The sequence below is a fragment of the Megalopta genalis genome, chromosome 6, assembly GCF_051020955.1.
Source record: "Megalopta genalis isolate 19385.01 chromosome 6, iyMegGena1_principal, whole genome shotgun sequence".
NCBI classification, from domain to species: Eukaryota; Metazoa; Arthropoda; class Insecta; order Hymenoptera; family Halictidae; genus Megalopta; species Megalopta genalis.
Window position 1 is genome coordinate 17,175,746 of NC_135018.1, and position 26,369 is coordinate 17,202,114.

General features: G+C 42.3%; 1 protein-coding gene across 7 annotated transcripts in view; it reads right to left on the reverse strand.

The window, feature by feature from the left end:
- Positions 1-26,369, reverse strand: part of Ppn (proteoglycan-like sulfated glycoprotein papilin) — a 309,416-nt gene that overhangs the window by 70,630 nt on the left and 212,417 nt on the right. For all 7 annotated transcript variants that reach the window (XM_076523052.1, XM_076523051.1, XM_076523054.1 and 4 more), the window contains exons 2-3: positions 23,304-23,364; positions 947-1,134 (exon numbers count right to left, since the gene is read on the reverse strand). In XM_076523052.1, the coding sequence (XP_076379167.1) occupies positions 947-1,134; positions 23,304-23,364 (249 nt within the window). The remainder of the gene's footprint in view (positions 1-946; positions 1,135-23,303; positions 23,365-26,369) is intronic.

Consider the following 26,369-nt stretch of genomic DNA (forward strand, 5'->3'; position numbering starts at 1 on the left):
CTCTTGCTTTCCAATTTAATTAGCCTCTTGGTATCGAGAAGCAAGATTGAAACAAAATTATTTGCACGATTCGCTAGTAACAAAAGAAATTACTTGATACAGGTGAACGTTTATAAGTCACTGGCGAGATGAAACAAAATGAAAAAGTTTGAAATTTGACGAACTTTTACGGCAATACTCATCGGAAAATCGTCAAGCTGATAAAAATATCCTGATGCCTGATTAACAGACAGCGGATTTTATGCGTTTATAATTATTAAAATTTCAACGAGTTCACAAGCTCTGATCATTGAATTTGCAGCTACAACAGTCGATTAAATAGCACAGCATAAATATGAAATAAACAATCTCGTAACTTAATTAGAAATTCTCATTGGCGAATTTTTAATTAATCAGCACGTGCCTCTCTTGTTTTCCAATTTAATCAGCCTCTTGGTATCGAGAAGCAAGATTGAAACAAAATTATTTGCACGATTCGCTAGTAACAAAAAAAATTACTTGATACAGGTGAACTTTTATAAGTCACTGACGAGTTGAAACAAAATGAAAAAGTTTGAAATTTGACAAACGTTTACGGCAATACTCATCGGAAAATCGTCAAGCTGATAAAAATATCCTGATGCCTGATTAACAGACTGCGGATTTTATGCGTTTATAGCAAAATCGAGTAAGCGAAGGAGCATTTTAGGAGCGCTTTGGGAGCATTTTAAAATACTGTTGAACAATCATCGATCTACATAAATTTTGAAAATGGAAAATAAATTTGTATCTAACTACCGTTCGTTACAATGCAGACAGAACATTTTTAATTCGCATAAAAATCCACATTCCGATTAATTCTTATCAAGCAGCATCCGAACGTTCCATCGAAGCTGCAGAATAATCTGATAAATCGTTAAGAGCTTTCTCTGGGGGGATAATACGGTGGATGCGATGATGAACTCACTCTATATCGAGACACTGTCTAGTCTGATGGGAGACGCCGCCTCCGCAGGACCTGGAGCAGGAACTGGGCGTCGACCAAGGTCCCCAGGTTCCCCTTTCGGGTTCATCCGTGTCGAGAACGGAGCTGCTGTGCAGGTAGCTTTCGCCGTGCTGTCGCCGGTGTCTCTCGTGCCTAAATTTTGCATGATGCTGGAACAGAAAAGTAAAAGGAATGATTCATCGCGTCTCCTCCGTCGCCGGCGTCTAGGAAACTGGATACTGCGGGAATATCTGCCGTGGGAACGCGAAAGATTTCACTTGGTAAGTGGTCCCTTGTTTATTTGCAGCCTACCTAGAGCCAGACTGTACAAAGGGTACCATGGGTGATCTTCGTTCGGAAGAGCGTAGGCGTGATCGCCTTATCAGCCGCGCTCGATAAGGCGCGGGCTTTTAGCTGTGATGAACTGCGGTCGAGACGGGGGTGAAAACGTGAATTACGTTATCGTACGGCGAGAGCATATTTTCGACGAATTTATGGTTGCAACGTGCGTTCAAATAGATAGATCGGTGCGCGTCTGGGAATGATGTTGCTTTCATGCCGAACGAATTCATCGCGATCGTTCAACGGAAAAGGTTTATCGATATTTATGAAAGTTAACGTTCACTTTGCAGATGTTCAGTGACCGAAGAATTTTTCGTACATCGACGCTGGAAAGCGTAAATGGCAGAATGTTTCACTCGCATATTTCAGAAGGACATGCTGTACATCCCAAGATCTTCGGTGACAGATATGATAATTCAAGGTTTCCTGGATTGGGGGCACATGCTGCCATGCATTTTGGGGATTGGTATCAAAGTCAGGGTCAGTCTGACAAAGACCAGACTTTAAAACCTTAAAATCGAAAGACCTCAGAATCTCGTGCCGTGTTAGGTACTTTGAGGTACCCTAATCTTGATTCGGGTCCACAGATTCTACGATTTTCCGGCTCGATCCTGGAATTCTAATTTTGATATCTTTGGAATCTACGATCATTTTGATTCAATCCATATAGGTATATATCATCTGGATCATCTGAACCCTCTGTTTTGAGTTCGCGGACTCCTCCGCGACTCCGGTGGACTCCGGTCCACAGATTCTACGATTTTCCGGCTCGATCCTGGAATTCTAATTTTGATATCTTTGGAATCTATGATCATTCTGATCCAATCTATATAGGTATATATCATCTGGATCATCTGGATCCTCTGTTTTGAGTTCGCGGGCTCTGAGATCCTTCGACATAAGTCCACGATCCGAGGAATCTCTGACTTTGAATGACAAATTCTAGAAATTACGATTTTATCTTTCTTGACTCCGTGGATATTCAAATCTTGAAGCTAAGTTTTTCAGAATTATCTGACTTGGACGCACGAATTGTTGAAACCTTTGACTTGGATCCATGTAGATTCTAGAACCTGTTGCTTTGGGATCCATTGTCTGAGTCTTTGGGCCATTGAATCTTCTCTAGCTTGCGTCTTTGATCTCTTTGGACTTTTTGGCACGAGTCCATGGATCCTAGGATTCTATAATTTGAGTCTGTGAGAGTTAAGATTTTCTGACATTGATCTCTGCATTCTAGAATTTATTACTGCAAATCCGTGAACCTTAGAATCTATTGCCTGAGTCTTTGGACCATTGAATCTTCCCTAGCTTGCGTCTTTGATCTCTTTGGACTTTTTGGCACGAGTCCATGGATCCTAGGATTCTATAATTTGAGTCTATGGAGATTTTCTGACATTGATCTCTGCATTCTAGAATTTATTACTGCAAATCCGTGAACCTTAGAATCTATTGCCTGAGTCTTTGGACCATTGAATCTTCCCTAGCTTGCGTCTTTGATCTCTTTGGACTTTTTGACACAAGTCCATGGATCCTAGGATTCTATAATTTGAGTCTATGGAGATTTTCTGACATTGATCTCTGCATTCTAGAATTTATTACTGCAAATCCGTGAACCTTAGAATCCATTGCCTGAGTCTTTGGACCATTGAATCTTCTCTAGCTTGCGTCTTTGATCTCTTTGGACTTTTTGGCACGAGTCCATGGATCCTAGGATTCTATAATTTGAGTCTATGGAGATTTTCTGACATTGATCTCTGCATTCTAGAATTTATTACTGCAAATCCGTGAACCTTAGAATCCATTGCCTGAGTCTTTGGACCATTGAATCTTCCCTAGCTTGCGTCTTTGATCTCTTTGGACTTTTTGGCACGAGTCCATGGATCCTAGGATTCTATAATTTGAGTCTATGGAGATTTTCTGACATTGATCTCTGCATTCTAGAATTTATTACTGCAAATCCGTGAACCTTAGAATCCATTGCCTGAGTCTTTGGACCATTGAATCTTCCCTAGCTTGCGTCTTTGATCTCTTTGGACTTTTTGGCACGAGTCCATGGATCCTAGGATTCTATAATTTGAGTCTGTGAGAGTTAAGATTTTCTGACATTGATCTCTGCATTCTAGAATTTATTACTGCAAATCCGTGAACCTTAGAATCCATTGCCTTGAGTCTTTGGACTCTTGAATGTTCCGTGGCATGAGTCCATGAATCCTAAGATCCTCAAGTTCAAGTCTGTGAATGTTACAATTTTCTGACATCTTCGGATTCTAAAATGTGTACTGTGGATCCATGAATCTTGGAATCTATTGAAGTCTTTGAACTCTGGAATCTTCTGTCTATTGTCTTTGGCCTCTCGGATCTGCTCTGCTTTGTGTTTTCGGACTCTTGAACCTTCCGTCTGAAGTTCACGGATCCAGGGACACGTCGACTTCTATGCACCTTTCCCAGAATTCTCCGCCACGATTCCGTGGATCCCAGGATCCTCTGACTCTCGTCTACAAATCTCAGAATAACTCCGGCCCGGATCTACCTCGCCAGAACCTTTCCATTAAAAACGCATTTCCATCTCATTCAGCCTCTCCCCCCTACGAAAAATCCTGAACAAACTAGAATGAACCTAGCCGCGGCCGAAGCACCGAAAAGGAAAGATTCGAGATTAATACTGCAAATGGAGCGACGATTCTACGATCCGGGAAAATTCCGTTCCATTCCACGGGCGAAATCTATGCAAGATTTGAATGGAACCTTTTGGCGTAGTTCCAAAGCGGTTTGCAGTGGTCGATTGTGAAGTGCACAGGCGCTCGGTTTCCAAATAAAATTATCCGGTATACCCCTTCCCAGCCCCTGCACACCCAATTGTCTATACGATTCTGCCTGTTATACCTACTGATCGCAATCGGCTTCTACTCTCCGCCTCGCCGAAATCGTCGGAATTGGAGGATCGAAAATGTTTTCGGTTAAACTGCAATCGGCGGATACGGGGCGCATCGGCATTGTCACGGAACTCGCCCGAGTATCCACTTGGCCCAGATTATTGGTCTTTGAAGGGAGTTCGGCGAAGTTGTCGGTAGCCGGGGCACAAAACTTGTTCCGCGCGGGTTAAGTTAACCTCGCTGGACAATTTCGAGAGAGTTTGCCGATCGATGTGTATCGCCGATAAACGACCGTGGTAAACGAGGACCCGGGCCGCCTCATTTTTCACCGGCGCTTTTAAAATTCTCCGGAGAGAGACGAAGCGTTTCGTCTGCAATATTTTACCTACAAGACCGCGCTCGTAATAGGAGACATTCTGGCAGTGGTTCGTTAGACGATTTTCTGGATAACTTTCTTTCGTCGACTGAAAAAAATGAGCCTGGCGGTTTTGCAGTTGAAACGCGGAGCAACGTAATCTTGAAGAAATCGATGAAATTGCGAAAAATTGTTCTTCGCCTCTTGATTAATTCGATGCTAAGTTATTCGTAGATTCGTGGCATAAATAATCGAGGTAACTATCGAAAAAGTGCAGAAACATGATCAAGATAAAGCAGCAGCAACGAATAAAAATTGCACGAATAAAGATATAAACTAATTAAGGAAATTCGCAACAATATTTTACCGGTGTTTGACGTCTATACCGGCAGAAATATTGAAATATAATATGCAGGGTGTCCCGAAAATGTCTCGTAATCCGGAAATGGGAGGTTCCTGAGGTCATTTGAAACAACTTTTTCCTTTGCGAAAATTTTCTCCGAGGCTTCGTTTACGAGTTATTAACGAAAAACATTGACCAATAAGAGGCGAGCTCGGCTGGCGCGCGGCGGCCCAGCCAACGAGTGCGCGGAGCCCAGTTCCGCTCCTTGGCTCGGCCGTCTCGCGTCAAACGATCTCGCCTCTGATTGGTCATTGTTTTTCGTTAATAACTCGTAAACGAAGCCGCGGATTGCATTTTCGCTGAGGAAAAAGTTGCTTCGAATCACCTCAGGAATCCCCTACTTTCGGATTGCGAGACATTTTTGGGAGACCCTGTATATCGGTATAATTCCGGTATTGCTGACAAGAGTATGAACTCCAGAGATTGAATCAGAATCGGTATTAAAATTGAAACGTAATTGGATGAAACATAATGGAAATTATGTACATATAATGGATCGAATGACAGACGACGATCAATGTGCCTTAGTGGACGAGACGCCGCGCCGTGCCGCGCGCTCGTCCTTTTCTAGCGTCAGCTTCACGGGCGCTTAGCGAAGCCGGATTTATTGCGTTCTTATTGATTGTGCCTCGCGTAACTCATCGGATTAACAAGTTGCAGGTCCCTGCCGGCTCGCGAGACGTATTAAATCATGTCTCTTACGATCCAACTTTGATGGGATCGTGAAACGAGATTCTCGGCGAGTTACTTAATGCACCAGCCGTCTTTGAGTAAATCTCGTTGCGTGCTATGCATCTTCCAGCCCGACAGTAGGATCCTTTCAGAGTCTACTGCTCCTGCTACTTCAATCAAGTAAATCAACTCTCATTAATTCCGTCGTGACACTTCACGCCTCTGCCCGTTTACTAAATAAATAACCCGTTCGCTGTTGCACCGACTCGAACATTGTCTCATTCGGCCGAGGTACCGAGCCAGAGGTCTAATTATTCCTGACAATGGTAAAACGACGATAATAACTTTTTCACCGAGGAAACAATGCGTAATGCGTTATTCGTGGAAATCTGGTCGTCGAACGTTTCGGTGCATCCATTTTTCATTCTCAGGAAATTAAAACGAGATCATTTTAGCGAATAAATGTAACGCATTCATCGATGTTTAACAAAACCCCGTCAGCCGTTTTCAAACTTACTGGAATCTCTGATAATTAAACATAATTTCTCCTTAATCTCTGTGGATGAAATCATGAATACAAAATACGTGGGTGACAGGAATTTCTGCATATTATATTACTGACAAAAAGGTGAAGCAAACGCTTGGTTTGATTCTAGATCAACCAATAATTAAGTACAATTACTAACTAATTTCTACGTTCTACCATCCAAATGCGAAGCAAATCATCGATGCGCAATCTGTGGGCAATTGTAACGTACACAGTTGTCACAAGGATCGAGAAACGCTACCTAGATCATTCATGAGGACGGTCGGACCATGTCTATTCACTCGGGAACTGTGTCAGGTCGGACAAGTCATTCGGTAATTAACACGAAAGCTCGCAAGGGACATTCGTGAACCCGTAAGATTGAAAACTTGTAGAACTTGGCACACGAATGGAGTAAATTATGCAGTTACTGCGCCGACACGCGGTTTAAAGTGATAAAATCAGCCGTCAAAAAATTGTCAAAAATTGCGCCCTTTTATTGCGCCTACGAAACTGGACGAAGATATTATTTTAATCTCTAATATAACATGAAATTCATAATTCAACTTATCTCCCTAACCGCGAACGCGTGGTCTGACACACCGTAAATATTATTGCTTATTGCTTCCAGCATAAGTGGATCTACAAGTTGTTACATCGAGTACTTCTCCTTGTCACCCGCTACACGTGCAATACCTGTTACATTTAATTCCCATGCAACGAATTAATATCTACAGGGTGTCCCAGGTTTTAATGTTCAAACTTTGTCAGTGTATTCTATGGCACAAAGTAAGAAAAAAATGTTATGTAAACATAGGTCGTATAGAGCTTTATTAACACATTGCGGACGGCTCACGAGATATCTCGTTTTTAGCAAATTGAACGTTGCGGACGGGTCACGAGATATCTCGTTTTCATGTTTTTTTTATTTAATCGGCAACTTAAGCAACCAGCCGCAAATATTTCTGTTACGTAACCATGGTAACGAAGCCTCTCGCATTCCTAAGTAATTTTAGCGAAACAAATGAATCATTCCAAATATCACACTCTAAATCAATATTCAAATTTGTATAATAAATAATAGTTAAAATGTAAAAAATCTTATATAATAAACAGATATATAAACTATGTATATATAGTATTATTTAAGAATACTAAATGCACACAAATTAGAAATGTGCGTATCCGCTTCCTGTTACTTGCCAAGCATGTTTTTGGAGCGTTTGAAAATGTGCGGTCTTTGAGGGCGTGTTGAACGCGCAGAGCCCCGTCCGCAATGTGTTAAGAAGTTATAACAAAAATTCAGAATAGGAATAGTAATCAACTTGCTGTTACTGCGAGCATTGGCTCGAATAGATCAGCACATGCCGTGTGTTTATGTAAGCTGTGTTTATTCATACATTTCGAAATGTGTATTAATAACCGTTGTTGACAATACATGATTGACATCGATCGAAGATTTTTTTTATTTTTTATTTTCTTTTTTAGTTGATCACTATTCCTATTCTGAATTTTTGTTATAACTTCTTAATACGACCTATGTTTACATAACATTTTTTTCTTACTCTGTACCATAGAATATACTGACAAAGTTTGAACATTAAAACCTGGGACACCCTGTAGATATTAAAATTTTTTTCTTACTTTGTGCCATAGAATATACTGACAAAGTTTGAACATTAAAACCTGGGACACCCTGTATATATGTAATAACATAATAGTATTCATCTCATAAACAATACGTTTTAGCGAGTAGTTGTCACAAATTCGAACGTCCGCGGTTAAAGGGTTCAAATTGAAAGGCGTTCCTTGTCGGTCGATAAAATTTACCGGTTCCACCCACGCTGAAACACGTTCCGCAAGTATCCCCGACTGAACAGAAACGCGTCTTCGTGGATCCTTTGCCGCGCGTGTCGCTCGATGATGTAAACCGTGTTGCACAGCTGCCTTGGTTTACTGCCGACGGTTAGTCACCGCTTAAGACGCGCCGTTTAATTACTTGATTTATCGCGGACCGGTCGCGATCGCGACTGTATTGCTGTGAGAATCGCCGCGGACCCAATTTCTTTTTCGGATGATCCCTTTATAGCTGCGAAAGCGACGCAACTCGGTGATTCACTCATTCCCTGTTCCGCAGACCGACTTTGTCGTGTCACCGCGTGTCCGACTTCGTGGAATAGCCCGATGAATTTCTTCTTTCACAAACGTGCCACGCACCGTTCTTCAATCAATCGACTGCGTTATGCTCTAATTGACTCATCTTATCAATGGTATTTTGTTTTAGTACTCTCGGTCGCGTGGTATTTAGGCATCCTGTGCAGATAACGATGCGGTGGATTCGAAAAAAATATATATATATAACAAATAAATATATATTTATTATTATATTATTATTATTATTATATATTATTATATTATATATATTTATTATTATATTATTATTATTATTATATATTATTATATTATATATATTTATTATTATATTATTATTATATTATTATTATTATTATTATATATTATTATTATATATATTTATTATATATATATAATAAAATATTAACGACGCTTCTGCTAGCCCCTCAATTGTTGAGAAAAATATTATCAACGCGATTGTAAACGAATCCTTTCGATTCTTCGCAATAAATATTAGCCAACGCGCGTGTTTCCCCGCGTTCTAAAATTTGCGCAAAGAATGCAAGGACGTTAAACGAAACAAAAGAAAACAGAGAGTAAATAATCAATTTCGATGTACCCGAAGAAATGACCAGGCATCGATGCATCCAGTGCTCCAGGACTAATTCGTCGCAGCAGGCCTAACTGGAGGAGGACATCTCCGAGACTCGATCCACGCGATCCACGCGATCCGGGGAGCTGGATCGAGCCACACGCGAGGCGTTCGCAGAAAAACAGGGAAACGAGATTCTAGGATAAACGGTTCTCACCTAGCATCACTCCGAGGCGTTTTAATCTGTCGTTTCCCGGGCGGACCTCTCCGAGGGCTGTTTTGCGGGAAGACCGTCGCGTCTCGAGGTTTTATAGTCACCCACGTCGGCGGACGTGCCATTATTATCGTCGTATATTCTCACAATACGGTCCACGCGACACCGGCAAGTCGCGCAGATGCTATATGGGAGGAAAGAAAAGCCTGCCGGCTCGCGCGTCGCACGGAAACGCGAGTGTCCCAGGCCCATCTGCTCTCGCCGACCGTCGTCTCTTTCTCCCTTCGGACTCTTCCTCGCCCTCTCTAGCTCTGTTTCTCGCATATTCGCTCGAGAAAACTGCACGGTACAGCTGTAACCGCGCGTCGAAACTTATTTACAGCCCGGAGACTACGTACGGTATTTTTTTTTTCGGCGGTCCCCACGGTGAGGCTCGTCGCAGAAAAGCGCCGAGCAGCTTCTTCTTCCTTGTCCCTGCCCCCCATGAGAAGCGATCCGCCGTGACAGATGACGAGACTACGCGACGCGTTTCTATCAAATTGAATGCAACACTCGCGAAACGTGCTTCCACGGAATTCAATTTTTCTAAGCGCTTTTCCGCCACTGTTCGCGGAAAGTGTTTTCGAGTGTGCTACGGTTCTGCGAGAAATTGAACCTTTAATCTTTAACGTCGTTCAGCCGGAGGAGAACATTCTTGCCAACTGTGGACTCGCGAAGCGGTAGGAATTTTCTCTGACGAATTTTCCTACGGGCGTTTAACACGGTGATGCGAGCCGACCGAAACGACCGGTGCCACGTTCTCTCTTTTAAAATTGTTGAAATTAGAATGACTTTTTTATAGGACACAAGCTAACGGATGCTGGTACAACACGTGTATCGTGCGCAGTGTACTCAGGAAAAGTCGCTACGCAAGGAGTGGGGACAGGTGACGCATGCGCAAGAGTCACCGCTCTACTCCTTGCGTAGCGACTCTCTTTTTCTGAATACACTGATCGTGCGCCGTGCGAAATCGCAAAGAACGCGGAATCACAATTTACCGTGATTTCTTTAACCTTCCGTTAGGTTTTTTTTATTTAATATTACGAATACTTTCAGCATTTATATTAAAGTATTTGCGAAGCTTGCCTGGCAATTGATTGCTAATTTACAAACCATAATTTAATAATAATTTTTTTTTAATTATAATTTTGTTTATTTGTAGAATAGCAGTTTAATCGAGGAAAAAACGCCGGCTCCCCATGGAGTTACTTTATAAAACCGCGCGGCCTGTAAAGAGCTCATTCAAGCGTGATATGGCGATAGAAATGCCGGAAAATCTAAGTACAGTAATGTCTCCCTAACTGACGCTCAGATCGTCCACAAAACTGGACGATTTCGGAAGAGGAGATACGATTATTCGAGCCCTGCAGCTCGTTCTTATAGTTGTTGACAATCGATAATCATGAGAAAAAGAGCCACAAGGCTCGAACAATCGTATCTCCTCTTCCCAAATTATCCATTTTTGTGCACAATCTGAGCGTCAGTTAGGGAGACATTACTGTAAATTCAATCTTGTTGTTTTTATCAAGCAAAACACGTTAGTCGTTCTTAAATCCCGAATATTGAGTTCAGAATGTTGTTCACACGTTATGGTGAGATTTTTTACGAATTAGAAAGGAAATCTTCGAGCATAGTTGACTGTTACGCGTTTATGACGGAAATTGGTAGATGCAATTTAACACTTTGTCCGTCGCGGAATTATTTTCTCAATTTGAAGATCGCTGATGTACTGTATGTATCTTGTTAATTTCTTTGGGATCCGCAAAGTACGAATCTTGAAAAATTAGTTCATCTCATAGAATTCGATTTTTCTATTCTCACTTGACTTCTAATTTATTGGCGTGACAATCGAAGCGATAAAACAGCTGGCACATCGATACAATATAGAACGACAAGGTATTAGTTTCAGCTTATTAAAAATGTTCAAATGCAGGAGGAAAATTATATTCATCTCCTACATCTTGCAATTGGTACGAACAAAATCGAAGCGTTAACGATGTCTCGCACTCTGCAAACATTTTTTCAACGCGTCCACGTTTTCACAATGTTACGAAAAAATATACTGTCGCACTTGGGAGTGTCTGCAGAATGATTCTACGAAGAAATCATCCGAATAGCTCCAACGGTTGCCGCGGGAAAAATTCATAAAGACAAGAACACGTACGTCTTCATCTTCGAACACAAATCTCAAAGACGTTTGGATTTAGCGGATGACAATAAATAAATTGACAATAAATACTTTCAACTTTTATTATAAATCACTAAATATCATTCTCGCACGCGATCGGCTCCAATCTACGACAAACTACACGCGAAACAATTTATCGTAATATAAATCGATAAAATTGTAATTTGTCAGTGTGACGAATAACTGTTCCATTATCCGAATGTCACTCCGCTTAGCACAAATAGTCGAGATTGTACCGTATCGGTCGTTAACGGTAAATTAGTGGTTCGCCGGGTAATCTATCAATAAGTGGAGAACAGTTTTGTAGACACTCGGTTAATCTTATCGACGTGCGTCGGCCGGCGAAGGTGCGGACGTTGCACTGCCCCCGGCGCGTAACCGTTTCGTATTAGCATAAATTAGTCGGCGGCTAGTCGTCCGTCGTAAACCTAACCAATTGTAAAGTCCCCGGGCTTTGGTGTCGGAGAGATGCGGCTCTGAACCACTCTGAACGCTCTAATGGAGCCGGCGCGGCGCGGCAGAGCGCGCGGGATGCCAACGGAACGTAGCCGAGGTTAAACGCATTCTTTCGCATAATTCGTGTAATTGTGCCGCGGCATTCGCGCACCCTAAATGCGCATTCAGAACGACCCCCTATACCCCTCCCCCCGCTCACTATGCCAGCGGGACGGTTTTGGGAAATGGACGGGGAACAATTTATGGCGCCGCGAACGGTGCCAAAATTCTTCTCTGTCTTAATTAAAACGTCGCCCGGCAAAAACCGTGCCGTTATTAATCCTCCCGGTTGGCCGCGGTTTTATTCCGGCTTTGTACGCCGCGAAGAAACTGTTTCTGACAGCATCGGTTAGGGTCATTACGCTTTCGGTAAGAGGCGAACCAATTTAGGATGCTCGTAGGAGAACCGGATGGTTCTGGTGTTAGCGAATAACATATTACGTATTCTGTAATTTATTCCACGATTTTAAAATGTATGACGTTCAAAATTATATGTGTAAATACGTGTAAAAAATATGTATCAATTATTCTCGTTCGTAATTCCCTAAAATGTAAAATATTGATCGTTCGCACTTGGAGAAATTTTTCTGATCTTGACGGTATTTACTTATGAAATTGTTCTGAATTTGGTATAACAACCCATTGATATGTATCGTGTGAAACGAAAATCGTTCATTTTGAAAGTACCATAATTATCAGCGGTCTTGCGTCCTCTAAAGAGAGGTCGTCCGAGCACAAAGGTATAAAAATCCTTTTACATCGTTGATTTTATGGTAAATAAAAATATTGTATGCATCGATTGCGAGAGTCGGACCATACTTTCCTTAATAATTTCAACAAGTTGAAGATAGAGCATCGATGTTCTCCAATTACATTTTTATTTGCCCACTGTTTCAAGCTGCTCCCGCCGATTTTTCTCGAAAACGCATCAAATCCACGGTCCAATTCGGGAAAGTAATCTTTCCAATTAACTAATATTAATATATTAATATTATTATTATAATAAATAATAAATAATAAATAATATATAATATAATATATAATAAATAATATATAATATAATATATAATAAATAATATTATTATTATTATATTAATTAACTAATAAAATAACTCTATATTATTGGGTCGTTCGGAGAGTTGTTCCGTTCTTTCACGAGAAAATAAAAGACAATTTTCAACGTTCCAAATAAAAAAGAAAACCTCCCGACATTTTTCTGGTGTTTTCAAAATCTTATCTCGTAGAAGCCCTGTCATTTGCTGAATCACGTGCTTCTTTGACGAGCTTGCAAAACGAAATTCTTTTTGAGGAACTAAACAACAACTTTTCGAACGATCTATAATAATGATATTATAACTATATATCCGATAACTAATCGTCCGACCGCGGATCTGACTGACTTTCGGAGAAGAATTTTTCGAAAGCGATCGCGTAACGTCAGCACGAGCTTGATCGAGCCGAAGGATGATCGGGGATCGAAACGGGACCGGAGGATCTCGGCATCACGGGTCCAGGAGAGAGGATTGGGCTTCCCGTTCCCCTCGGTGATCGATCCAGCAGTCGATTAGCCGTGGCATTGGCTCTCCGGCGCGTTGCATGTCTGCCGTAGTGAGATATGAAACGTAACCTGTTAACAGTGAAACATAATCCAATATCCTGGGGGCAACGATCCGCGGAAGATCCTTTCTGCGCCCGATCGAATAACTCTGCTCCGAGCTGCCGCGCCGCGCCGCTTCCACGGCCGAGATTAACATAATCTCGATGACAGTGAATTAAACTGGTCGATCGTGTACCACCTACCTGTCGAACTCGTTCGTTCGCGCGTCGATAGAACGGCTGCCGGTGCTAATCGCGTTACCCGCCTTCGAATCTTTCCTTCGCGGCCGTAATTCGTAAGTCGATCCCACGTGCTATATTGTTTTTCTTGATTTCTTTTTATACACGCTGTCGCGCATTCATATCAACCCTTTACACCAGGGACGCCGATCTAGGGCAGATCTTTGAAAGATCGATCTTTTGTACCCGACTTGACACTCGAGTCTGAGGCATCGCTAAAAATTGTTATATCGTTATATTATAATTGTTATATCCGATTTGTTTAAAGTATTTAAAAAAAAGAGAAAAAAGGAAGCTATTGTACATAAATAAAACTCGACCAAATTACAGAAAGATGGTAATACAATCGACTTCTTAGATGTTTTTTATTTGAAGTAATTCGGTAACTGAAACAGCTTCACGTGCAATGGATTGAGTAATAATTTATGCTAAGTAAATTAATACGGTATATTTCATGATTTTACGCGTTTGTTGTAGGATCATTTACCTAGAACTGATCGCAGTGAGCGAAGCACAGTAATTGGGACAGTGTTCAGAAATCGACACAAAGTAACTAGATAAAGCTCGGTAACTGTCATAACGTTTCGTCTTCTTAAGAGCACACTCTCTCAAATACAAATTTTGTATTGAAAATGAAATGTTTTAAGAATTGCCACACAGCTGAAAAAGATCTATTTAATTTGTCGTCGCTCTAATGTGGCACAATAATTGATACACTTGCCCGATTTTAAGAAATGCCACACAGCTGAAAAAAGTCTATTTAATTTGTCGGTTAATTTAATTTGTCGTCGCTCTAATGTGGCACAATAATTGATACACTTGCCCGATTTTACATTCAAGCCTCTCTGTGTCCCATACTGCCGATAAAAATTCCTACTCTCCCATAAAACCGAGGTCGTCCCAAAAATCGAACCAATTATTTCCAGATCAGCCGGCGTGCACCGATTTTTATTTCCGCAACAATCCCCGGTTACGACAGCCGACGGGGAATATTCCTTTCGCAGCAGCCGTGACAGCCCGGGACACTTACGGTATAGTATAAAACAGCCGCCGCCCGTTTCCAATCCCGAAATCGTATCGGTTCCGCGTCTGCCACCGGGATGTCATGTCTCCGGCGCGACGACGCGACGCGACGCGGAGAAATTAGGTTTATAAATCCGTGAGAATTTCGGTCGGTTTTTTTAGCGGCGCGGCCCGGCCCGGCCCGGCCCGGTCGCAGATATCTCGGCATCGGCAATGAGATTATCAGGCCAGACGGGCTGAAGAAGCGAAAGGGTCGAGGGTTCGCCACGAGAAAGGGGGAAGGAGGGAGCCCGGAGTTCTGACTTATTGCGGCTTTTTACCATCATCAACGATCCTCCTACCAGTCTGCGTGGCTAATCTGAGTTAAGTGGCCGTTAGCGAGGCGAAGAAATCTTGGAAATGCTTGCGCCAATCTCGCGGGCTTCGGCTCCTCGACGTCTGGCGTTCTCCTCGTTTTCGCGGGGACGCCCGCCAGGGATGCTAATGATCCTCGAAACTGCCGGAAATCGAGCATCGGGTGCGTCGATCGAGAACCTTTCAGCCCGCTGTTCCTCCATCGAGCTTCATCAAGTACCGTTGCTGAAATTCGTTCGACGCCTCGTGGAAGTTGCAGAGGAAACGCAGCGTTTGCACGGTGTGAAATATGGTCAACGTCGAAATCAAAGTACGGCTTCTGCGATTTAAGCAGAAAGTTATACAGAATGTCCCAAAAGCCGCTCGTAATCGGGAATGAAGGGTTCCTGAGGTCGTTTGGAGTAACTTTTTCCTTAACGAAATTGCAATCCGCGGCTTTGTTTACGAGTTATTCAAGAAAAACGCTGACCAATGAGAGGCGAGATCGGCAGGCGAGCGAACGAAGCCCAGTTCTGCTGATTGGCTCGGCCGCCTCGCGCCATTGGTCACTCGTCTCTGATTGGTCGCCGTTTTTCGCGAATAACTCGTAAACAAAGCCGCGGATTGCATTTTCGCTAAGGAAAAAGTTGTTTCAAATTACCTCAGGAATCCCTCATTTGCCGGAATTAGCATAATTTTGGGACACCCTGGATGCGACTGGGTTTACGCGTGAATTCGCACATGCTATAACTAAATAAGCACCATCTAGATCTAAACCATAGTTATCGAAGAGCCGTTCAATATTACTTATGGATAAAGTTACTTAAAATAACGTCAGGAACCCATCATTTCCCGATTGCGAGTGACTTTTGGGACACCATGTAGATCACTTCTTTCGCATCTTTCGCGAAGGATGGGCAAGTAATGTGTCCTTTATCTGACGACTCATTGTAATAAAAAATGATACAGGTCGAAGAAAATTCAATCTTGTCGTTTGTATGAAACTGTACTTCTTTCTTCGTTCAAGGAATAATTATTCCATTTCCTTGTATTGCACTATCCATGATAATCGAAGAGCACGCGTGGAAAATCATGCAACATCGAAATTCATCCGGTCTTGTTATTTCTATGAAGCGATACTTATCAGTAGACGGCGGATCTTTATGCAAAATTGTTCTGCAAAATATGCAAAAATATATGCAAAGTATATGCGAACTATACGCACGAGATATATGCAAGAGCATACGCAAAAATATATGCAAAACATATGCAGAACGATGGAACATTGGACCAATTATACGATGTGTACATGTTTTCATTTATTGTTTGTTGCAACTTGCACGCAATATGTAGTTTCTTCGACGGAGAGCCAACGGTGAGTCGATCTCTTTTCTCGCCAGAGATTAATTTGTAAGCCGAAAATATCGTTTCAACATCACAGAATGTAATTGTTCGAAAGAAACGTACGTTAGAAAAAACTATTGGCAATGAAAGCTGGTATCAGTTTTAGAAATACATATTTATTTCCTATAGCTTGACAAGAACATGATTATGACATTCCAGAATACAAAAATAAATTTCATTCGATGTAAATATCGCCATGATTTAATCGATCAACCTTTTATTTGTAATCGGCACAAAATATTTGGAAGTTCGACTTTATTTTCAATCTTTTCAAATTATTTTTTCCGAGTACTTCCTTGCTGCTAAATTTTCAATAAATTCGCGGATATTCGCTGCAACGTTTCGTTAAATTTCCTCGAAATTCGAAGGTTCGTTCAACGTTCGAATTAATATCTATAATAACACTTTCGAATTTGTTTAGCTAATTCGAGCGATTTACAAAGATTTACTGGCCAACGTAAATTCGGATCACGCGAATCGAGGTCACGAATGAAAAATACCCGCGTATACGGTGTTACAATTCACCGGGTAAATTGAAAGATTGGCGTGCGCGCAAGAAAACGCCGGCAATATCGGTGCAGCGAGGCGCGCGAGTTTCTTTGTGTGGAAACTTCGACACGGTATCGCGGAACACGGTGGAAACCGTTTTAATCGCGAAATGTATTCAGTCTATGTAGGATCGTTGAAGCACTTGTGTCTCGATTCAATGAAACCGGCGGCGCGGCGGTCCAATAATCGCGGCATTAGTGGTCAGATAAACGCCGAGCGGTTTTTAGTGGCTTTATCTCGGCGATACGATAACTTCTCGCGGCAAAATGTTGATCGTTAATCATGTTCGCCGTGAATTCGTGTTACCGCGGCTGGGAATATGCGAGCGGCAACAAAACCGAGCCCTGTCCAGGGGCTTCGAATGCATTTCTGCCTGCAACCGGGACAGAATAGCGTTCGCGAGTAATGGATGAGTAAGAGAAACCTGATGGGGAGGAGTCGCGCGTGGATCGCTCCGGTCCTTTTGTTGTTCCGCTTTAAAACCGTGGACGGCTGTCGCGATTAAAATTCCAATAGCGATTCTTCGTTAATTAATGGAAAGGGGGATCGAAGTTCAATTACCGGAGTCGCGGAAAGTTCACGGCAACGGAAACTTTCGCGGTGGCTTACGGGCCGGGGGCTTGTACGTCCGATTTGTGCTCACGATTCTTCCATTTTCTGTGCATTTTCCGCGGCTGAAGTTCGGCTGTATTTAAAGCGTATCGACTTGTCGCGCAAATTATTGTTATCGCAAATGTCTGGCATTTTCGATGCTATTAAAAATGTGTACTTTGTATGTTTTACGGCCTTGTCCGTGTTTCAGGTAAGACGGCCCTTGCGGCCCATCTGCAGGGCACGTGGTGCTAAACGCGCGTCGACTCGATTCGAGCAAATTTTGACTCGAATTTTGACCACCAAGGATTTTCCGACCCACAGTCTGCGTGTCTTCCGCGGTGTTTTAGTTAGTCGTCTGCGAGCAGCTTACGAGTACACTCGTTTTCTCTAAGCTCTTACGAGCAAGCCTGTATAATTAGATCTTGTGTCTCCGTGTGTTCAATAAATATACTTTTACCTAAAACTCTGCCTTTAATTATTTGCAAGCAAATAATCGACAGTTATAAATTATTGTAATAAAAATCCCGCTGCTTTGTGAAGCAGCAGAAACGAAAATGAGCTTTCGTTCCCGATTGCTCCAGAAAATTTTCATCCTGTTTACAAATTTTGCAGACCGGTAATAAAAGTAAAGATCGAAGTTCGAAATCCGTGCACGTTCGATGTACGATCAAAGAATATCAAAGAAGACACTTTACAAAAATGTGAGACCGATATTGAACAAGGAAGAAAGCTTTCAGGAAGTTCTTCGTGCAACATCGTTGCAATTCAAAGAATCCCAGAATTAATGAAATGAAATCGCTTCTCGTACTTCGTACGACACCATACGATGAAAACTTCTAGCTATTATATTTACATTCGACAATTTTTCCGATGAATAATTTGAATGCCATTGTCTCTGAACAATCACAGTCGACCTGATCTTATTCTGGCATTTTTATATCATTCATTGCACCGTGCATTGCAGAGAAGTTTCATACGGATCGTCCTTTCTTCCGTTCATCTTTTCGCTCGATCCAATTATTTCGTTAGGATAAAGATAATTGTCCAGTAGGAATCCGTAGATAAAAAAAAGAAGATAATATAATCTATAGAACGTCACAACGTGCCAATTAAAGACAATCCGTTGGGAATGCAGTAAATTCAATTTGAGAAGAGGAGATACGATTATTCGAGCCTTCAGGCTCATTCCTATAATCTCCGATGAGTGAACAATTATAAAAACGAGGCGCGCGCGAGGTTCGAATAATCGTATCTCCTCTTCCAACTTATCCGTTTCTGTTTTCAAGCTAAAGAAAAATTCGGGAGAATTTAGCTAATCTCCGAACGCTCGCATCGTGTCATCGACGGATTTAAGTCGGATTATACGGAACGAGGACAGCTCCGCAATTACTAAGGGAGCGAAAAATTGTGTCAATTAAGAGTATTCCTAAAATAAGCTCGCGGGAGCAGCGCGGAGGATCGCGAGCGTGCCGGGGAACGGAATTCGGCACGTCCGTGAGATTGCGTGGCGAAGAGTTAATTAAATGCTTCGGGGAAGTGGATCTGGACGCGTCGAGGGTCAGCCGATGAACCGTGAACACCGGCCACGCCTTTCCCTTAATAATTGTCGTGTCCCGGCTGTCTGGCCGCAAAACGGTGACGAACACACAGGCCCGTCCCGTGCAAATTGCAACGCGCCGTGCCGCGTACGCGGCCAGACGATTTCGTCCAGCGCGAGATTCGCCCGATAACGCTCGCCAAAGGGAATGCATCTGACACACGCCGGTGAATTATCGTGCACTTCATCGTTCCCTGACTGGCCGGTTCAACTTGTCACGACACACTCGCGCGATTGTTCATCACAACCGCCGCCTTTTGCTGTCCCGAGGAGACTCTTCTGCCGGAGAAGCGTTCGGCGCGCCGCTCAAGCGACTTCTCGCGGCGGGCACGAAGACACCCATGATGATAGATGTCTAGGTTGACAGCGCGTCGTCCAATCCGGCTGCCTTTGCATCAACACTCGCGTGACTGGTTAAGGATCTCCGGTTCTTTCCAGCGCGTGCACCACCAGGAACTTGTCGGCGAATTGCAGAATGCATTTTTAGCGTTGCGTGTGTCGTGGAAACGGTTACAGAAAAGATTCATCCCGGTGATAGACCGTTCGTTTCTGCCGCGCCGCGGTTTGCTTCGACGAGCTTTGTCACGAGACTCGTCCCGTTGACGGGCTTGGAAATGCTTAAGTCCTTTTGGATTTCAGCAATGATTGCGGGCCGCATTTTTAGCGTTGCCGCGCGCCGAGGACACGGCCACGGAAAAGATTCGCCGGTGGATAGTCCGCTCGTTTTTGCTACGCGGTTTGATTTGACGAGCTCCGTTCGTTGACGCGAGGTTTATCTTGTTGCCAGGGTTTGAAATGCTCAGCTTCTTCCGCGCTCGAACAATGACCGTGGAATGCATTTTTAGCGTTGCACGCACTCTGAAAACGATTGCATAAAAGATCCTCCGGCGATAGGTCCGCTCGTTTTTCCTACACGGTTTGGTTTGACGAGCTCCGTTCGTTGTTACGAAGTTTATCTCGTTCACGGGATAAGAAGAAGATAGTTTTCTTTTCAGAGTCGAACGACGATGCTTTTGTTGTCACCTAATTGCTGGGATTCTCGTGCGTTTCTATGCGAATTTGCAAAGTATACGCGGTTGACAAGGTTTTCATATTGTTGTATCGGGCTGGAGAAATTTTTCAGTACGAATTTTGAAGTTTTTGTTGCTTTACCTTTTACTTTACTTTTAATATAACCTTGACATAATCTTTTGTGGAATTGTATTCTAAAATAGAAATTTGCACGGAGATCAACAGTCTAGTTATAACATCTACGTTGATATCATTGATATTCTGTGTGTTAATTGTGACGATATTTGTATTACGTCGATTTAAGTTAAACATTTAATCGATAGTAAAAATTCGAACATGATAAACCACCTTTAAAATGGGAAAATGATTGAACTACCATGAAGTTAATAAGGACACCCACTTTACAAGCAAGGAACAGAATTGAAGAAAATCAAACTGTCCATCCGATAATTATTTAACGCCGCCATATTTTGAAGAATCCTTGCACCAAATGCAATAATTATTGAGTTGGCAACTAAGTAATTGCCGATTTCAGATATAGATGTCTCTCACTCCCATTTTTATGATATCCGTAACTGTTATATTATAAAATTATTATTATTATTATTATTATTAAAATTATTATTATTATTATTATTATGTTATTATTACTAATCTGTCCGGGCTGGAATTGTATTCGACCATAATTGACCACCGCCGCAGCAGCGGCGGCGAGCAGCTCCTCCACCGGTTTTTCAGACGACGAGCCATTTTCATGGAAGAAGGAAACCGCTGTCCAGAATGTCGTTTAATGTTCCTTTGACTAGCTCAAGATACAGGAAGCCGATAATATTTTACTTCCGACAATTATTATTGCAAGAAAGACTTTTAATGTATTGGGTTGGCAACTAAGTAATTGCCGATTTCAGTTATAGATGTCTCTCACTCCCATTTTTATGATATCCGTAAATGTTATATTATAAAATTATTATTATTATTATTATTATTATGTTATTTTTTATTATCCGTGAATGTTAGCAACTGGACAAATTGAATGCAGCGGTCAAGGAAAAGCGACCAGAATTGGTCAATCGTGAAGGTGTCATTTTCCAGCAGGACAATGCTAGGCCGCACACGTCTTTGTCCACTCGGCAAAAATTGATGGATATTGGTTGGGAATCGATGTTACACCCACCATATAGTCCTGATCTCGCGCCATCGAATTACCACTTATTTCGATCCCCGGACAACTCTCTTCGTGGTAAAACTTTTAACGACGATGACGCTGTACAATCTTACTTAACTCAGTTTTTGGCCGAAAAGGATCAGACTTTCTACGAGCGTGGGATTTTCAAGTTGTCGGAGAGATGGCAAAAGGTCATCGAACAAAATGGAAAATACATTACAGATTAAACTTCGTTCCAAGTAAAAAAAATTTTTTATTTCATTGAACAAATCGGCAATTACTTAGTTGCCAACCCAATATCTCTATAAAGCCACAGATAAGAAATTTACCGAAGCAAACTGTCCATTGAAAAATGACTAAGCTTCGACACGCTTTAACGAATACAATAGGTCGATTTCACGATCGTGCCGAAATAAAGTCATTTTCTCATGCGCCCGACCTATCGGGAGCCGAAACGGAGCACAAAGGGTGGCAACACGATCCCCGGTTATTTCTCCCTAAGTTATTGCTCGCGCAAGACGGATGCAAGGTGTAGGAACACACAAAATGGCGAAAGGGACGACGGGAACAGCAGGCGTGCGCATACAACGAGATTACCGTGGACCGTTGTCCCGGTTCCTCGTCCCATACTTTTCACAGACTGGCCTTCTATTTTCTCGTTTCGCCAGAATACACCCGCGAAACTCTGCCGCCCTCCAACCCCCTTTCTCTCTCCGGTAAAACAAGGCGGCTTTGAATTCACGGCGTACGTGAATCCGCGAGACAATGAGTCGACGCGCGATCGCCGAGCCTTTCATTTCTCCTCTACGAACCCTTTTTGTTTTATCCTTGCGCGCATCCCCCTGTTTCAGTTCCCGAGCTTATCGTCGTCGACTTTTTCATCGGGATCTCGTTGGCTCGCGATTTAATACGATTCTGATATCGATCGAAACTATCCATTGCGAGATATTCGGGCTCCGCTCGTGCAAACTTTGGCGCGGAAAAATTTTTCGGCGATGCCGCCGTCCGAAATAATTCCCTGCGGCAGTCACGGTGCCATTTTTGCTCTTTCCAAACACGCGGGGATTTGTTATAAATACCGAAAGATCGAAAAACAAAGAAGCGACTGGCTTGAATCGCGGATTTCCGTGCGATTTCTGTCCGAGAAATTCACGAATATTTTCCTCCGCGTACCCGACGGCGTGAATTCGTAGAAACGTTTCCAAACCGACGATCTACTAATGAATTCAAACGTGAGGACTATTTTTACGCGTCGTGCGAAAAGATAAACCGCAAATATTTTCCTCATCGATTGCAAGAATGAAAAAGGCAGACACAAAACTGCTATCATCTACGATAAAATAAACTAAGATTTAAGTATAATGTATCCACATTCTCGAATTCTTTCGATGCCTTCGCCGTTTCCCAGTGTCGGCAAAATTGCGACGAAATTATGTTAATAAAGCGAACCGTTCCGAAAGCAGTCTATGCGAATGTGCAGAATTTTGCAGTTAAGGAAGCAGGTGGGTCGAAGAAAAGGATCAAGTTGAAACCGGTGGTATATCCAGGCTCCTCCGAAGGATTAACTCCCGATGCACACTAATTTCCTCGGCTAATAATCTACCATTTGTTCAGCGGCCGGCGACATTTAGGGTCCTTAATCGCGGTGTTTCGCGTCGAGCACACCGAAGATCACCCACGGTTTTCGACCGTGAATTAGCTGCTAATGGGCGCGGCTCGTCCCGCATCGGTATCCGCATAAATTCAACGCCGTATATTCTCATAAACTTTGTAAAAACACGGCTAGCTGAGATAGTTGGATCGGCATAGCCGCGGCTCGGCGCGCTTCGACCCTTTGAAACTCAAGCCAACCACCGCCCGACGCGCCGTGCCTGTGCAGCAAAGCCGAATGGAATGCAGCCGAAGGTGTTCCGATGCAGCCCTTGTTTCAACATTATCGTCAGCGCCGGCAGACCACCGCGAAATATTTAAAGCCGAGTGGGATTCCATACTCACGTGTTTCGCGAAGGTGTCGCGCACGCAGAGCCCCGCGATTAGTATAAGAAGCACCGACGACCTGGAACAGAAGACAGTCTCTGATTAGAATTCACGGGAATCACGACGAATGGAGCAAATTTTATTTGAAACGGAAAGTCCGAAATAACTCGTTTCCGACTCATTATTTTCAACGAATCGACACGTACGAGATAACGTCAAATTCAAATAATTAATTGTTTCCTTATTCTCTTCAAATTTGACGGAAGAAATAATCTTCGTAATAATATATGCAACGTTAAAATATTATCTTTAGAAACATTTAGATCAATTCGCTTTAAGCGAAGCTCTCTCTCTTTTTAAAGATATAATTCAATATTATTTTGCAGAAATAGTTTTCGCTTCATACTTTCGGACTAATGTTTTTGGAGAAAATGTCCACGATAATTACGTGCACCGTGCAAATAAAAACAAAATCAAAAATTCATTAACCCCTTAACTTGTACGCTCGAGTTAATTCGAGCGCGCTAAACGGGCCAAACTGTGCGCACTCGAGATAATTCGAGCGGCGTTGTATTTTATGCTGCTATAATTTTTCACACTCGAATATAATCGAGAATTGAAAATAACAATGTGAAAGCAAAAAAAATTTACGTGGGATTGTAAGCTATAACAGTTATTTATTCAAGAATAAAATATAGCCTTTTTCCTTTTTAACATTGCAATATTCGGCTCTTTTCTACAATGTGGATCAAAATCCAAAATTAAAATAAAAATTTTGATCAGTTTTGTATTTTCTTAATTCTTTTGCCAAGACAATGTTCTAAATTGTGTTCATTTTACACACAAAAAATTGATTTTCTTTTGGCCGGTTTTTTTCCAAAAATCTGTGCGATTAATCAAATGTACTCTGATCTCACTATATACTGATATACTGATCACTATATACCGATATACTGATCTCACAAACGGAAAACGCTTATTGTTGCTGTTGAAAGTTCTCGAATTTGTTCCTAGAATGACTATTGCACAAAAAATTCACGGGAACATTTATGTGATGTTTTCGAGACACGCGTAAGCAAATAGAATGCATTATTAAATCGTGGAAAACCTTGTCTTGCGGTGAGCCGTTGTCTATAGTATGTATCCATCTGAAACGTGCATACATACAATAAAGATACATTTCTGCAATCATTGTCTTATGACAGAATATCATATAAAAGCGGGCTTCGTGGTATCATTATCGAAGGAACTGCTATTGTTCGTGTTACGGAGCCTGCCATCTTGAAATTGGTGTATAACGTTGCAAGGACCGGAGGAACGCGGTACCATGGGATTGCCATAATTGTTCGAAGCCCGGCAAGAGGGTCGACAGGTTATAAGCCGAAGAACCTGTCGTCTGTAACGAACTCGGCCGTAGGAGGTCCTCGTTAGAAGTGTTCGGGAGAAGCAGTTTCTCTCTCTCTCTCTCTCTCTGTCTCTCTCTCTCTCTCTCTCCCTCTCCCTCTCTCCCTCTTTCTATATATATCTCTCTCTTTCTATCTCTCTCTCCCTCTCTCTCTCTCTCTCTCTCTCTCTCTCTTTCTATCCCTCTCTCTCCTTCTCTCTCTCTCTGTCTATCTCTCTCTCTCTCTCCCTCTTTCTCTATATCTCCCCCTCTCTCTCTCTCTCTCTCTCTCTCTCTCTCTCTCTTTCTATCTCTTTATCTCTCTCTTTCTCTTTCTCCCTCTCTCTCTCTCCCTCTCCCTCTCTCTCTCTCTCTCTCTTTCTATCTCTTTACCTCTCTATCCCTCTGTCTCTCTGCCTCCCTACCTCTGTCCCTCTGTGTGTATGTGTACGTGTGTGTGTTGGTTGTAGCCCCAGCAGCTTTACATATTCATGCCGGTTCAGATCTCGACCGATGCATCGCGCAACGATACAGTCTGTTAACGGTGTAGCACGGCGGACGTTCATAAGCTTGTCCCCCACGGCCACAATCATAAAAGATGTAACCCATTTCCGCGAGCTCGACGGCTATCAAAACCTAAACTCGATCTTCGGAAGTTTCAATAACGGCCGACTCTATCTCGAAGTTAGACCGGTGGCAAGGCCGCGGTAACGCCCGGATGCAGCGTTACACATGGAATTTCTTTGGTACAGAGCAGATGATGTCGCCTAATCTCGCCGGCGTTGACAATGTGACATTCGGCGCGATTTTATTCCAGCCGAAGCTTGACGCGTTCGCCGAACATTATGGACGGCCTTGATGCCGATCGGTGTTAAAAGTTCGTTAGCCTTAAAATTCAGGTGAATAAGGATTTTGCAAATTAGCTGTAAAAAAGATAACAGTGACGCTAATAACACAAGGCGCAATTTTGATTATAACAATTATATTTACAATTATTTACAATTATTTATAACAATTTTGACGCACAAAGGAGCTTAACCGGAAGAGAAATGAACGAAACATGTGAACGGTTTATTTTTAGAGAAAAGAATTACCCCTAAAAAACGTTACTCGGTCATTCCGTGATCAATGGAACTGCTACTATCTATCGTTTAGTCGCGAAGAAGTCGATCACATTGATTTACCCAACGAAATTAATACGTACGTTTCCGAACAAAGTTTGAAGCGAAAACATTAACATGTAATTTCGGATTTCAGAATCATCGGCTGCACGCACGTGTCACATATGTAACACTTTGTCTACGCTGAATCAGATTATTTTCTGTCCGGTCGAGGAAACTTTTTACGATCCACAGAATGCATAAATTTTCATTAAAAAAAAAATTGCTTTAATTAGGAAAAAGTTTCATAGTCGCTGCTTTGGTCGTGAAAGTGCTGAAATCGGAGAAAAAATTGCGAGGATGGTCAGCGTGATGCATCATCTATAAAAAGATTTAGTTTACACAGTGTCGCTTAATTTTTTAAGCGAATTTCTACAATGTGTTTCCAATGAGTATGTATGTTCTAAATGTTCGTTTCCATGTCAATTCGCAATTTTAAATGCAACTTGACCGAACATGTTAATGCACCGATGTGCAAGTGGTTTGCATTATCAAAAAGAGCGAATATACCGATTAGGTTTACTGTTATCGCTACTATCA